This window comes from Bombyx mandarina, chromosome 12 (genome assembly GCF_030267445.1).
Source record: "Bombyx mandarina strain Sakado chromosome 12, ASM3026744v2".
NCBI classification, from domain to species: domain Eukaryota; kingdom Metazoa; phylum Arthropoda; class Insecta; order Lepidoptera; family Bombycidae; genus Bombyx; species Bombyx mandarina.
The window spans coordinates 1868616-1882484 of NC_143219.1; the positions used below are offsets into that span (position 1 = coordinate 1868616).

The 13869-nt window shown below is 38.4% G+C and overlaps 1 protein-coding gene across 1 annotated transcript; it reads right to left on the reverse strand.

The window, feature by feature from the left end:
• Nucleotides 1–7598: 7598 nt before the first annotated feature.
• Nucleotides 7599–11870, reverse strand: LOC149501725 (uncharacterized). The gene is given in 3 exon segments (XM_089731794.1): nt 7599–9976; nt 9979–10720; nt 10723–11870. Coding segments are annotated over 3 exon segments (3756 nt in total). The 5' UTR covers nt 11485–11870; the 3' UTR covers nt 7599–7724.
• Nucleotides 11871–13869: the final 1999 nt, after the last annotated feature.

Genomic DNA, 13869 nt, shown 5'->3' on the forward strand with positions numbered 1-13869 from the left:
TAAAATACTCATCATCATCCTCCTGCCCTTCCCCCAGTCACCTTGGGTCGGCGCAACATGTTTTCTCCTTCCATACTCTTCTATTATACCTACCATTTCTTCGCTTTATATTTAAAATACTGTAGGAAATTAGTTTAAGTTAACTTGAAAGCAGTCCAAATGTGGAACAATCTAAGCGTTTCCCCTGATAATACCTAAAACCTAACGTTAAGACCAGAATAATATTTTTAACTGACTAATCGTTTTCGCCTGGGTATTTTGACCGAAATCAAATTAGCTCTCGGGGCATGTTCACCCCGATCCACTCGTGTTATCATAACTGTTATATAAGTAATATCTAATCTAATACTAAAATATATATATATAAAGACGTTAGAACATAGTCACAGTATCAGTCATAGAAAATGAAGCAAGTCACAACGGTTACGTTCGGCATTATCCTGCTGATTGTAAACATTGGCGTTCAAGATGCCAGAACCGTCAGCTTACACAGAAGGTCCTTGAAAGATACCGAAGGTTTGAGCAAAGGCTTGGGAGCAGTTGACAGGCAAGTTGCAAAAAACGAAGATGACGGCTCGCAGCTGCGTCAAAAAGTCTACATCATCAAACTCAGCGAGAAAAAGGGCAAGCAGGATGTGGGCAAAGGATTAGGAGTCGTTGAGAAGGCTTCTGAGAGCGACAAGGACTCGCCGCTGCGTACACGCTTCATCAAACGTGGTGGAAAGGACGTTTCCAAACGTGACCTAGCTGGTACGGTATTAGATAGCGCTCCAAGCTACAGTGCAGCAAATCGTAATACTCACGATCACAACACGGTTTTAAATAGCGCTCCAAGCAACGGTGCAATAAGTCATTATAAAAACCTACATGATCTTTTTCGTGGTGTTCCAAAACCGGAAGACGAGAGCGTAGCAAATCGTAATATTCACGGTCAGAACACTGTATTAGATAGCGCTCCAAGCTACAGTGCAGCAAATCGTAATATTTACGATCACAACACGGTATTAGATAGCGCTCCAAGCTACAGTGCAGCAAATCGTAATATTCACAATCACAACACGGTATTAGACAGCGCTCCAAGCTACAGTGCAGCAAATCGTAATATTCACGATCACAACACGGTATTAGATAGCGCTCCAAGCTACAGTGCAGGAGGTCGTACTATTTACCTACGAGATGAATTTCGTGGTGTTCCAAAGCCGTAAGATGAGAACGTAGTATCATCCAAGAAAACGAACTAAACCTACAGAGAAGGCGACAGACGCAAAATATACTGTACGACGAGTGAACTAAACCCTAAGCCACAGCCCACTGAGTTTCTCGCCGGATCTTCTCAGTGGGTCGCGATTCCGATCCGGTGGTAGATTCTGCGAACCACTACTATTACTAAGGCTTCTTCTTATCCAGACGTCCACTGCTGGACATAGGCTTCCCCCAAGTCTCGCCACAAAGATCGGTCCTGTGCTGCCTGCATCCAGCGGATCCCCGCGAACCTCAATAGATCGTCGGTCCATCTTGTGGGAGGCCTACCCACGCTACATCTTCCGGTCGTCACTCAAGAATATTCTAGCCCCAACGGCCATCCGTTCTACGAGCAATATGTCCTGCCCACTGCCACTTCAATGTCGCAATCCTTTGGGCTATGTCGGTTACCATGGTTTTCTTGCGAATCTCCTCATTTCTGATTTGATCTCGCAGGGAAGCTCTGAGCGTAGCGCTCTCGATCGCTCTTTGGGTGACCTTGAGCCTTCTCATAAGTGTTAGCAAATAATCTCAGGTTGAGCCCGTGAGCTCACCTACCCATCCGAGCGTAGCTGGAATAGCCTCCTGGGCTACCAGCGAATAGGTAGGAGAAAAAACTTTTTTTTCCAAATTTTTTAACACATAAAAATGCGTCGCAAACAGAAATTTAACTTTAATATTTTTATACAGACTCACTGGCGTATCTGTGGCTTATTAACAATAAAACATGTGTAAATATTATTCGACGTTTTATTTTAAAACTTGTCGTCTATTAGATCCCAAGAGATGTCGACGCTAGCCATTTACGTACGTACGCACATTGTAAGCGAAAACAATGCCGACGTTGCGACAAATCTACGACCCGATAACCCCGGTCCACTCCAGACACCGGTCCTTATCAAAATGCGATACTAAATTTTATAATTTCAATGTCGCATATATCATTTCATCAAAATGAAGCGAGCTGCGACGGTTGGCTTCGTTGTACTGCTAATCGTGAGCATTCAAGATGCCGCATCAAGGGCCGCATCATGATGATCGGTTTTTTTTTTTATAAAGCCATCTTGTTCTGTCTTTAAAGCGGTTAGTTGCCCTCAATTAAGAAAAATAGTATTATTATTCGCCAATATATGTCGGGAAGAGTTGATTACTGAAAACATGAATAAAACAACAATTTCTGAAAATAGATCGTAGCTAGATCGATTTATCGCCCCCGAAATCCCCTGTATACTAAATTTTATGAAAATCGTTGGAGCCGTTTCCGAGATTCAGATTATATACCTAGTCAGGTCATAAATTCTGTCACATGTTTAATGTAAAATAATTGAAACAAGTTTATTCATTATGTAACCATTCATATACCAAAATGAACTTAACAAAACATAGATTCTTATGACACTAAAGTTTATTCAAAATGACCTCCGTGATTTTGAATACAGGCCTTCAATCTGCGCGGCCAGTCGTCTATCGCAGCACGAACGAGGTTCATGTCAATATCGGCGGCTGCCTTAATCAAGGATGTCTTGAGTGACTCCAAATTGGGATGAGGCTTTGAGCACGCCTTTTCCTCCAAGTGTTGCCATATCTTGTAATCTAACGGATTCAAATCTGGACTGGAGGAGGGCCAGTCTTCGTGCCGGATGAAGTCGATTTCACGCGCCGCCAGCCAGTCTTGTGTGCTCTTCGCTCTATAAGCTGGCGCCGAATCTTGTTGGAATACCCAGTACCTGTTATTGAACATGGTATGAGAAACAGGTTCCACAAGGTTCGTCAGGACTGTATTTTGATACACAACTGCATTCGTTTTTACACCTTTCTCACAAAAATGTACCTCTGTTAAGCCCCAATAAGAAACTCCCAACCATACCATGAGCGAGGATGGAAAATGACCTCGTTGGACACGCGGAATACGGTTGCTCGCTTCTTCACTACTGTGTGCGTACACCTTATCATTTTGTTTGTTGTAGTTCTCTTCTACGGTAAAAAATTTTTCATCCGAAAAAAGAATTTCCCGATATTTTTTTCCCGCGTACCGCTTCAACAAAGCGCAGCCTTTCTTCAGTCTCAGGTCCATTAGACGAGTATTCAAACGATGTCCTGTTTTTCTTCGATATGCCCGAAGCCCTAAGTCTTCATTTAACACCCTTTTCACCGTGGTTCTGCTTAACCCCATCTGAAGGGCCAACAGTTTCTGCTTACGTTTGGGATTTCTTTGAATTCGCGCCTTCACAGCTTTTATCAATGCTGGAGTCCTAACAGACCGAGGGCGACCACTTCTTGACCTGTCATCTACACTAGAGTCTTCATTGTATCGTTTGATGGTACGATAAACGAATCTTTTGGTTATATTCAAATTTTTCAGTATGTTAAAAATTTGAATTGGCGCGTAACCGCATCGATGCAACGCAATAACTGCAACACGGTCTTCTTTAAGCGTCCACTCCATATTTAAAAATGAGTAAAATTCTAAAAGTATACTAAGTCTAAGTATATAAAGTATAGTTTATTTTCATGAACAATTCGAAATTCGAATTCAATAAACTTTTTTGTGGCCAGCATTCTAAAAGAAAAGTTTTTACTGTGTGACAATACTTATGACCTGACTAGGTATAATATAATTACATATTGTAATATACAATAGTCCTAATTACTGTATCGTTTTTTTTTAATAATAATAAAACTCCGTTGTAATAACATAGGTACCTAAGTTCTAAAGTCTCAATGTAGTTACAATGGCTGCCCCACCCTTCAAACCGAAACGCATTACTGCTTCACGGTAGAAATAGGCAGGGTGGTGGTACCTACCCGTGCGGAATTACAAGAGGTCCTACCACCAGTAATCACAAGAGGTCCTACCACCAGTAATCACAAGAGGTCCTACCACCAGTAATCACAAGAGGTCCTACCACCATTAAAGGCCGGGCAGTTGCGCAAGTTGGGTTTTGGTAAAGTTTGTCACATTATCAATCCAGCGCATGGGGTCTTGTACCGTTGATTCTACCCTGAACAACAAGTTTCTCGATAATTTTCAATACAAGCTTGCATTATAATTATATAGAACTTCCGAACAACCACTGTCGGACCGTCGGTCTACCGAGCAATATCGCCCGCTCTGTGGATGTTCTTCCCTTTGTCGCATACGGAATAAATATTCTACTTAAATACAACATAAAAGCATACTTAAGTTATCAAGATGATTTTAAATAAATTAACGATGTAATTGAACTCTTTAAAAACCACTAAACACTAAATGCAACAATTACTGCTGCATTTAAATTTTGAAGCAGTGTTTGCTCTAGAGTATAAGATCAATAACGCGTGAAGAGAATATTCAGAAAATTTTGCGGTTTAATTTGTGGATATAGAATCACGCAGTAACTGATGCAATGTTTAGGCATAATATATGCTTAAATACTAATATGGTACAAAAAAACCCTGAATCGATCCACTTACAATGCAGTAGCCTAGTTGATTTACCAATGATCACAGCTGACGTCACCAATGCCTCGTGATACGCCTATCCACGAAATAATTCCATTACATTTAAAAAAAAAAAAAAATTTAAACTATGACTATAGCGTGGTATGGACATGTGATGCGTAGAGAGAAGATGCATGTGACTAGGAGATGTATGGAAATGGTAGTGCAAGGTAGAGGGGGAAGAGGTTGACCGAAGAAGACATGGATGGAGTGTGTGAATGACGATATGAGAGAGAGAGGAGTGAGTGTTGAGATGACGGCTGATAGAAGAGAATGGAAGAGAAAAATTAGCTGTACCGACCCCACCTAGTGGGATAAGGTGAAGAAAAAGAAGTCGTCGGGTGCATTCGTATTTAGCGATGCACCGGTGTTCGAATCCCACAGGCGGGTACCAATTTTTCTAATGAAATACCTACTCAACAAATGTTCACGATTGACTTCCACGGTGAAGCAATAACATCGTGTAATAAAAATCAAACCCGCAAAAATTATAATTTGCGTAATCACTGGTGGTACGACCTCTTGGGAGTCCGCACGGGTAGGTACCACCACCCCGCCTATTTCCGCCGTGAAGCAGTAATGCGTTTCGGTTCGAAGGGTGGGGGTAGCCGTTGTAACTATACTGAGACCTTAGAACTTATATCTCGAGGTGGGTGGCGCATTTACGTTGTAGATGTCTATGGGCTCCAGTAACCACTTAACACCAGGTGGGCTGTGAGTTCGTTCATCCATCTAAGCAATAAAAATAAAATAAAAAGGATGACTATTTAAACGAATGTGGCGTTATATTTATCATCCAACACATATTTATGATTAAAAGTTCATAGAGTCAAGCTGGGGAGCTGCGGGCTCACTTAGATGGAATAGAAAACGATTTGTTATTTAGTGACTATTTTGTAAAACATGTAAAAGACGCTTCTATTTAAAATCCTCATCATCATCCTCCTGCCCTTCTCCCAGTCACCTTGGGTCGGCGCAACACGTTTTCTCCTTTCATACTCTTCTATCATATATATACCATTTCTTCGTTTTATTTTTAAAATAATTTAGGAAATTAATTTAAGTTAACCTGAATGCAGTCCAAATGTGGAACAATCTAAGCGTTTCCCTTGATAATACCCAAAAACCTCACGTTAAGACCAGAAGCATATTTTTAACTGATTAATCGTTTCCGCCTGTGCACTTTGACCGAAATCAAATTAGCTCTCGGGGCATGTTCACTCCGGTCCACTCCTGTTATCATAACTGTTATATAAGTAATATCTAATCTAATGCTAAAATATATATATAAAGACGTTAGAACATAGTCACAGTATCAGTCATAGAAAATGAAGCAAGTCACAACGGTTGCGTTCGGCATTATCCTGCTGATTGTAAGCATTGGCGTTCAAGATGCCAGATCCGTCAGCTTACACAGAAGGTCCTTGAAAGATACGGATGGTTTGAGCAAAGGCTTGGGAGCGGTTGACAGGCAAGTTGGAAAAAACGATGATGACGGCTCGCAGCTGCGTCAAAAAGTCTAGATCATTAAACTCAGCGAGAAAAATGGCAAGCAGGATGTGGGCAAAGGATTAGGAGTCGTTGAGAAGGCTTCTGAGAGCGCTAAGGACTCGCCGCTGCGTACACGCTTCATCAACGGCCGTCTGGTGTAGTGGTAAGTGACATGGTCACTACACAAGGGGGTCGCGGATTCGAATCCCGCCAAGGGAAGGTATTTGTATGATAAATATAAATGTCTTTTCCAGGGTTATGGATGTATATTAAACATATGTATGTGTATAATAAAAATCTTACATTTATTTCCGTTATCTGGTACCTGTAACACAAGTTCTTTACGAACTTATCACGGGACCAGTTAACGTGGTGTGATTGTTAGTAAATATTTATTATTATTATTATTATTATTATCAAACGTGGTGGAAAGGACGTTTTTTTTTTTTTTTTTTTATTGCTTAGATGGGTGGACGAGCTCACAGCCCACCTGATGTTAAGTGGTTACTGGAGCCCATAGACATCCACAACGTAAATGCGCCACCCACCTTGAGATACAAGTTCTAAGGTCTCAAGTATAGTAACGACGGCTGCCCCACCCTTCAAACCGAAACGCATTACTGCTTCACGGCAGAAATAGGCAGGGTGGTGGTACCCACCCGCGCGGACTCACAAGAGGTCCTACCACCAGTAATTACGCAAATTATAATTTTGCGGGTTTCATTTTTATTACACGATGTTATTCCTTCACCGTGGAAGTCAATCGTGAACATTTGTTGAGTACGTATTTCATTAGAAAAATTGGTACCCGCCTGCGGGATTCGAACACCGGTGCATCGTTTCAACACGAATGCACCGGACGTCTTATCCGTTAGGCCACGACGACTACAAACGTTTCCAAACGTGACCTAGCTGGCACGGTATTAGATAGCGCTCCAAGCTACGGTGCAATAAGTCATTATAAAAACCGTCATGATCTTTTTCGTGGTGTTCCAAAACCGGAAGACGAGAGCGTAGTATTATCCAAGAAAACGACCTAAAACTACAAAGAACGTGGCAGACGCAAAATAAAACGTATACTGTGCAACATAACATCACAAAGATTTCTCTTCATTCTCTCGCGACATTTAATATAACAAATTAGCACAAGATCTAACCTAATTTCTGACCATAAAGACGATTATTGAAGTTTACTCATTAACAAAATAATAAAAATAAAAATTCAGACCTAAATTTGATGTGTAGAAACACCAAGCGTTAAGAAAAAGCTTCATGTAATTCATTCAAGTAGAATAAATACCTAAATATTAAGTGTTTTTAAACGCGTAAGTGTATATGTATCTATGTTCGTGTCCCAAAACCTTTCAAACTTATAATAATAATAATAATAATAATAAAGCCTTTATTTTCCGAAAATTTTACATTTTAAGCTAATAATTTTAAGTAGACTAAAAAAATAAAAACTATATAACAAATTAAAACAAAATATAAAAATAAAATCTACACTTAAATTACAAAATGTCTCTTATCTCGGTGTGCCTTTCGGCAAAGGCCTCCTCCAACTCTTTCCACTGCTTTCTGTCTGCTGCTATTCTAACCCAAAGGGGTCCACAGGTAATTTTAAGTTCGTCCTCCCATCTTCTTGGTTTGCGACCTCGGCTCCTCGCTCCATCCCTTGGGTACCATACTGTCACCTGTTTGCTCCATTTTTCCTTTTTGCAGCGGAGCATATGCCCTGCCCATCTCCATTTCAATTGATCAATACGTGACAGGATGTCTGTTAGTTTCGTTTTGCGCCTGATGTCTACACTTCTAACTTTGTCCTTTAGTTTCAAGCCTAGCATGCTCCTTTCCATACCCCTCTGACATCTTGCTAGTTTGTCCCTATGATGTTTCGTCAAAGCCCAGGTTTCACAACCATATGTGATGCAGGGTAGGATACAGGTATCAAATGTCTTCTTCTTGATCTTAATGCCCAATTCCTGGCTTTTCATAATTTCTTTCAAGGCCCAATATTGTTTCCATCCGGTTGCAATTCTTTTGTCTATTTCTTTAGACATTTGGTCGTTGTGTGATATTATCTGGCCAAGATATACATATTCCTCTACATATTCGAGTTTCTGTCCATTTATGGTTATATTTATGGGTATTGAATTCGTCATCATTTTAGTTTTGCTCGAGTTAATTTCTAGACCCACTTCTCTACTTTTTTCTGCTAGGGTTTGTGCCATGAATTCCAATAGTATCGGATCCTCTTCTAATAGAACTAGGTCGTCTGCAAATCTTAGATGGTTCAATCTCGATCCGTTAATATTTAGCCCCAGATGTTCCCATTCCAATTTTCTGAACATTTGTTCTAGCACTGCTGTAAACAGCTTTGGTGACAGTGGGTCACCTTGCCGGACGCCCCTTTCGATTGGAAAAACATCTCCCATAGATTCCAATCTAATACTGGCTTTACTTTGGCTGTAGATCTTCTTGATGATGTTTATATAAATGTTTTGAATCCCCTGCTCTATCAAGCTTTGCCATACAAATTCATGAATGAGGCTATCGAAAGCCTTGGAGTAATCTATAAAAGCTAGGTAAATAGTTTTGTTGTATTCATTGTATTTCTGTATAACCTGCTTAATTGTATGTATATGATCAATTGTACTAAAACCTTTCCTAAACCCTGCTTGTTCCACAGGTTGATTTTCATCGAGCCTCATTGATATTCTGTCTAAAATTACTTTATAGTATACATTTGAGATGAGACATATGGGTCTGTAATTTCCTATGTCATCTTTTGAACCTTTCTTATATAGGAGTATTATGTGTGATTCTGCCCACTGGCCTGGGATACTGCCCGTATATAGAATCTCATTAAAGACCTTTGTTAGTATTGGGCTTATTTCTTTGATTGTCCCTTTCATAAATTCGTTTATAACTTTATCTGGACCGGGAGCTTTTTCCATCTTTTGACTTTTTATAGCTTTTTCAACTTCGGATATTAATATTTCTGGTACGACTTCAGTATTTTCTTTTATAGACTTTTCTATATACTCTCTATTGGAAACTTGTATGTTTTGCTGATTTGAATATAGTGAACGATAATATTTTGTTGCTATGTTTTGGATTGTACTACGGGAAGTAATAGACTGATCTTTGTCTCTTAACTTTGGTATCCATTCTTTTCCCTTTTCTCTGAGTTCTTTGAGTGCTTTTCTAGTGCCTCCCGTTCTATTTATGTGATTCTCTAGGGTTTTTGTTCTTCTATTTTTCCTGTCTTTTCTCATATTTTCTCGAATCTGTTTACTAAGGTTGGATATTTCTTTTTGATTTTCTTTCTTATCCCTTTTTGATAACAGATTCCTTCGGTCTTCAATTAGTTTTAAAGTTTTTTCACTTAGATAGAATTCTTTACCCTTCTTTTTTTCTATTATTGCTTGTTCTTTGAGTTTATTTTCCACTAATTTGTATTTCTCATTTAAGTCTATACCTGAAGTAATAACTTCCATCAGGTCTTCCGTAGTGTCGTTTGGCTCCCTGTTTTTACTATTTATTTGTAAGTACTTTGTTTGAATTGCTTTCGGCCTGGACTTTTTTATATCACTTTCACTGAGACAGCTGCGCACCATACGATGGTTAGTATTGAAGTTTAGGTTTTGTACTATTCCTGTGTCACTAAATAGCCTAACTTTGTTGGTTATTATGTAGTCAATTTCATTTTTAACATTTCCATCTGGAGATATCCAAGTCCATTTGTTTTTAGGGTTTTTTGGAACATTGAATTGAGAAGTGTTAAATTTTTCTCAAGCAGAAATTCTACCAGTTTTTCTCCATTTTTGCTCCTTTTACCCTTTCCGTATTTCCCGATTATATGTTCTTCTCCGGCTTTTCGAACGCCCACTTGAGCATTGAAGTCTCCCATGATTACTATATTGTTATGGGAATATTTTTCCGTAACTTCACTTAATTTTTCATAAAACTTATCTATGTCTGTTTTTGTTGCTTGTTCTGTCAGCGAGTAGGCTTGAATGACTGTCCAACTTTTCACATAGTTTGGCAAGTTTATATGAATCGCCGCTATCCTATCTGATATCCCTTCGAACCCGTTGATTTGTCCTTTGAGTTTTAACTTAACCAAAAATCCTACTCCTCTCTGTCCAGCGATTTCGCCTTTGTGGTACATAATATAACGGCCTCTCTCTTCTATACCTTCTCCTATTCTGCGCATCTCACTTATGCCCAAAATGTCCCATTTGATATTTTCGATAGCAAGCTCAAGCTCTTGTATACTTTCAGGTGTTGTCAAGGTTCGTGTGTTTAGTGTACATAGGTAAAAACTACTTCTTTTTCGTATCTCTTTTTTTATTTTAGAATTTATTTTAGTTGTCAGATTTGTTGGAGGGTGGTGGTCGACTTTCCCCACGGTGACCAACCGGCTTGGGGAGTAATTTAAAGCTTTTCTTGTAGTTATATTTGATGTTGTATCTTGGTATTGGTTCCGGTTGGACAGGGCCTTTACTTGTTTTTTGGCATCTCTGACATGGAGACAGATCTTTCGCGTGTTGCAGATAAAAATATATTTGGTACTTCTCGTGTCGTGCTTAATGGTGCCTTTACTTTTTGGGTATTCTTCGTATTCAACTTTTTCTGCGAAGAAGTAGTTGGTGACCCTGTTATTTCTCGTTTCCTTTTTTCACGGTTGGTGTTGATTGATTTTTTCACAATTAGCTTGTCGTATTTTATAAACGCTATATTTCCGTTTTTTCTTTCTGTATCCACTTTTGGCTGTAACTGTTTGCGTATTTCGAGAACTTCTTTAGAGAAGTCTTCTTTAACGTATACATTTGTGGGAAGGTTTCGCTTGTTTTTCAAAATAAGATGTTTTTTCCAAATTGTTGTAAGGGATATTAAAACTGGACGGTTCCTATCAGACTGCGTTCCGATTCTCTGAATGTAACTTATTTCTTGGCTGTCTAAATGTGTTCCTGATTCCACTAAAGTTTCTCTAACAAAGTCTACTAACTCTGTTTCTGTCTTTCCCTTTTCTTCAATGCCGAAAAGAATTAAGTTATTTTTTCGTTTTTCCTTCTCTAAAAATTTTATTTTTTGTTCCAAATCTGTGACCCTGCTTTTAAGGTTATTATTTTCTTCCATTAATATTTTCATCTTTTCATCCAGGGCCTCCATAACATTTTTCGTTATTGCTGTTGTTAATGTTATTGTTTGTTCATTAAACTTTTCGTTTATTTTGGAGAGTAAAATTTCCATTTGTTTTTCCATTTTAAATGTTGGGTAACTTTATTATAGATAATTAATAACAATTAGGATGATATTATCTGTGATAAGACGTAAAGGTCTTAGTTACCAGGTCTTACTTAATACCAGTAGTAGGTACTTTTAAAAATTATCAGTGGTTGTCAATGTTAAATGTCGAATGATGGTACACGATCTTGAGGTTATAATTTGTAATGATCGATGCTTTGTTTGATGTAAAGCACACAAATAACTGCTTATTTCGTTCTCGTTTTTATATAAACACTATTTTAGTCTGATTTTTCAAAGATATGAACAAGTTGTATGTGTTATTATCCACTTTCTGCACTGTTAACTTATTAATATTTACGAAGATCTCACTTATACGTGTTTACACTTTCGTAACCGGAACCGGAATCCCCAAACTTACTATACTGTTAATTCAAATATTTATGGGCTGTGTTACATGTATTTACATTTTTTATACAAATTTTACTAATTGTTATAATAACTTTAACTAATCTGTAACTAAAAATTGTAACTAATTTTTATATTGTTAACCAATGCAAATCTTAATTTTATTTTAACACCTGAATTTCCAATTATTTTAGCTTTGTTTGAGAATAAAGGAGATTATTATCCTGTGGACCGAATGGTAAACAGTCGACGTCGCCCTAAACACGTCATTACGGATCCTCCCGATCCATTAACGGTGCTTTTAGGCACCACAAGCACCGGTCACCGTCCTCGCCGAATCCGTCGCTTGCGCCGAAGGGCTCGACGAATTAATTAACCCATAGACACAGCCCACTGACTTTCTTGCCGGCTCTTCTCAGTGGGTCGCGTTTCCGATCCGGTGGTAGATTCTGCGAAGCACTGCTCTTCCTAGGGCCAGTGTTAGCAACGCTCCTGGCTTGAGCCCCGAATAAACAATTCGGGTTTACAAGGGGTCGCTCTACAACTGATGCAGGTGCTTATCTAATTAAAAATATCTTTCAATCTTGGGAGGAATCGCATGATTGTCTTGGAATTTTCTGTGACTTATCCAAAGCATTTGACTGTGTTGAACATGAAACATTGGTGAGGAAACTACATCACTATGGTATTAGGGATGGTGCATTGGAACTTATTACTTCCTATTTATCAGGAAGGATACAAACAGTAGATGTGAAAGGTAATAGATCTTCAGGCACCACGTTGAAAGTGGGTGTACCTCAGGGTTCCATTTTGGGTCCTTTTTTGTTTCTAATATATATAAACGATTTGCCTAGTTTTATTGAGTCCCGACACGAGGTCGTATTATTCGCAGATGATACATCTTTATTATTTAAAATTAAACGACAATTACAAGTCTATGACGAAGTGAATAATGCGATTTCGTGTGTGGTTCATTGGTTCCGTATCAATGACCTATTATTGAATAGTAAGAAAACTAAATGTATTAAATTTACTTTAAAATGTATTAAATCATCTTTAAATATGAGACAAGTAGATAGTAATGTAATTGTTTCTGAGGAATCATTGGAGCTTGTTGAGTCAACCGTATTTCTTGGTATAACAGTGGACTCCAAACTGCAGTGGGGACCTCATATTCATAAATTGGCGAGTAAGTTCAGCTCTGCAGCATACGCAGTAAAAAAAATTTGAATGTTAACAAATGCGGACACGGCTCGTTTAGTTTACTTTAGTTACTTCCACAGTGTCATGTCCTATGGCATTTTGCTATGGGGCAACGCGGCCGATGTAGAAATGATATTTATTCTGCAGAAAAGAGCTATACGTGCTATTTATAACATGCACTCAAGGGAATCCCTGAGGGAAAAATTTAAAGAAATTAAAGTTCTCACTATGCCATCCCAGTATATCTTTGAAAATTTGATGTATGTTCGTAAACATATTGAGGAGTTTCCTAAAATGTCGGACATACATAATAGAAATACTAGGAGCAAACACAAGCTTGTTGTGCCGATGAGTAGGTTACATAAGATACGAAATTCATTCAGGTGTTTGTCTGTGCGCCTGTACAACAAAATCCCACAAGATGTTCAGAACCTACATATACATAGGTTTAAGAAAACTATTAAAGAACATCTGTGCAATAAAGCTTACTATAAAGTCAATGATTATCTAGAAGATTGCACAAAGTGGGAATGAGTTGCTCGCTCCGGGCATTTCAATATTGTAAAATTGTTATGTTACAATTATTTATTGTAAAAATGAATATTTAAAAAAATCTAATATTAAAAAAATTATCTAATATTTAAAAAAAAGAAGACATGCCCGCTGAGTTTCTTGCCAATTCTTCTCAGGTCAGGTTAATTCTTGTGAATTGGCGGTAGTTCTTTTGACGTTCAACAAGTATGTACTTTCATTTATGTTGAATAAAAGTTTTTTGATTTGATTTGATTTGAT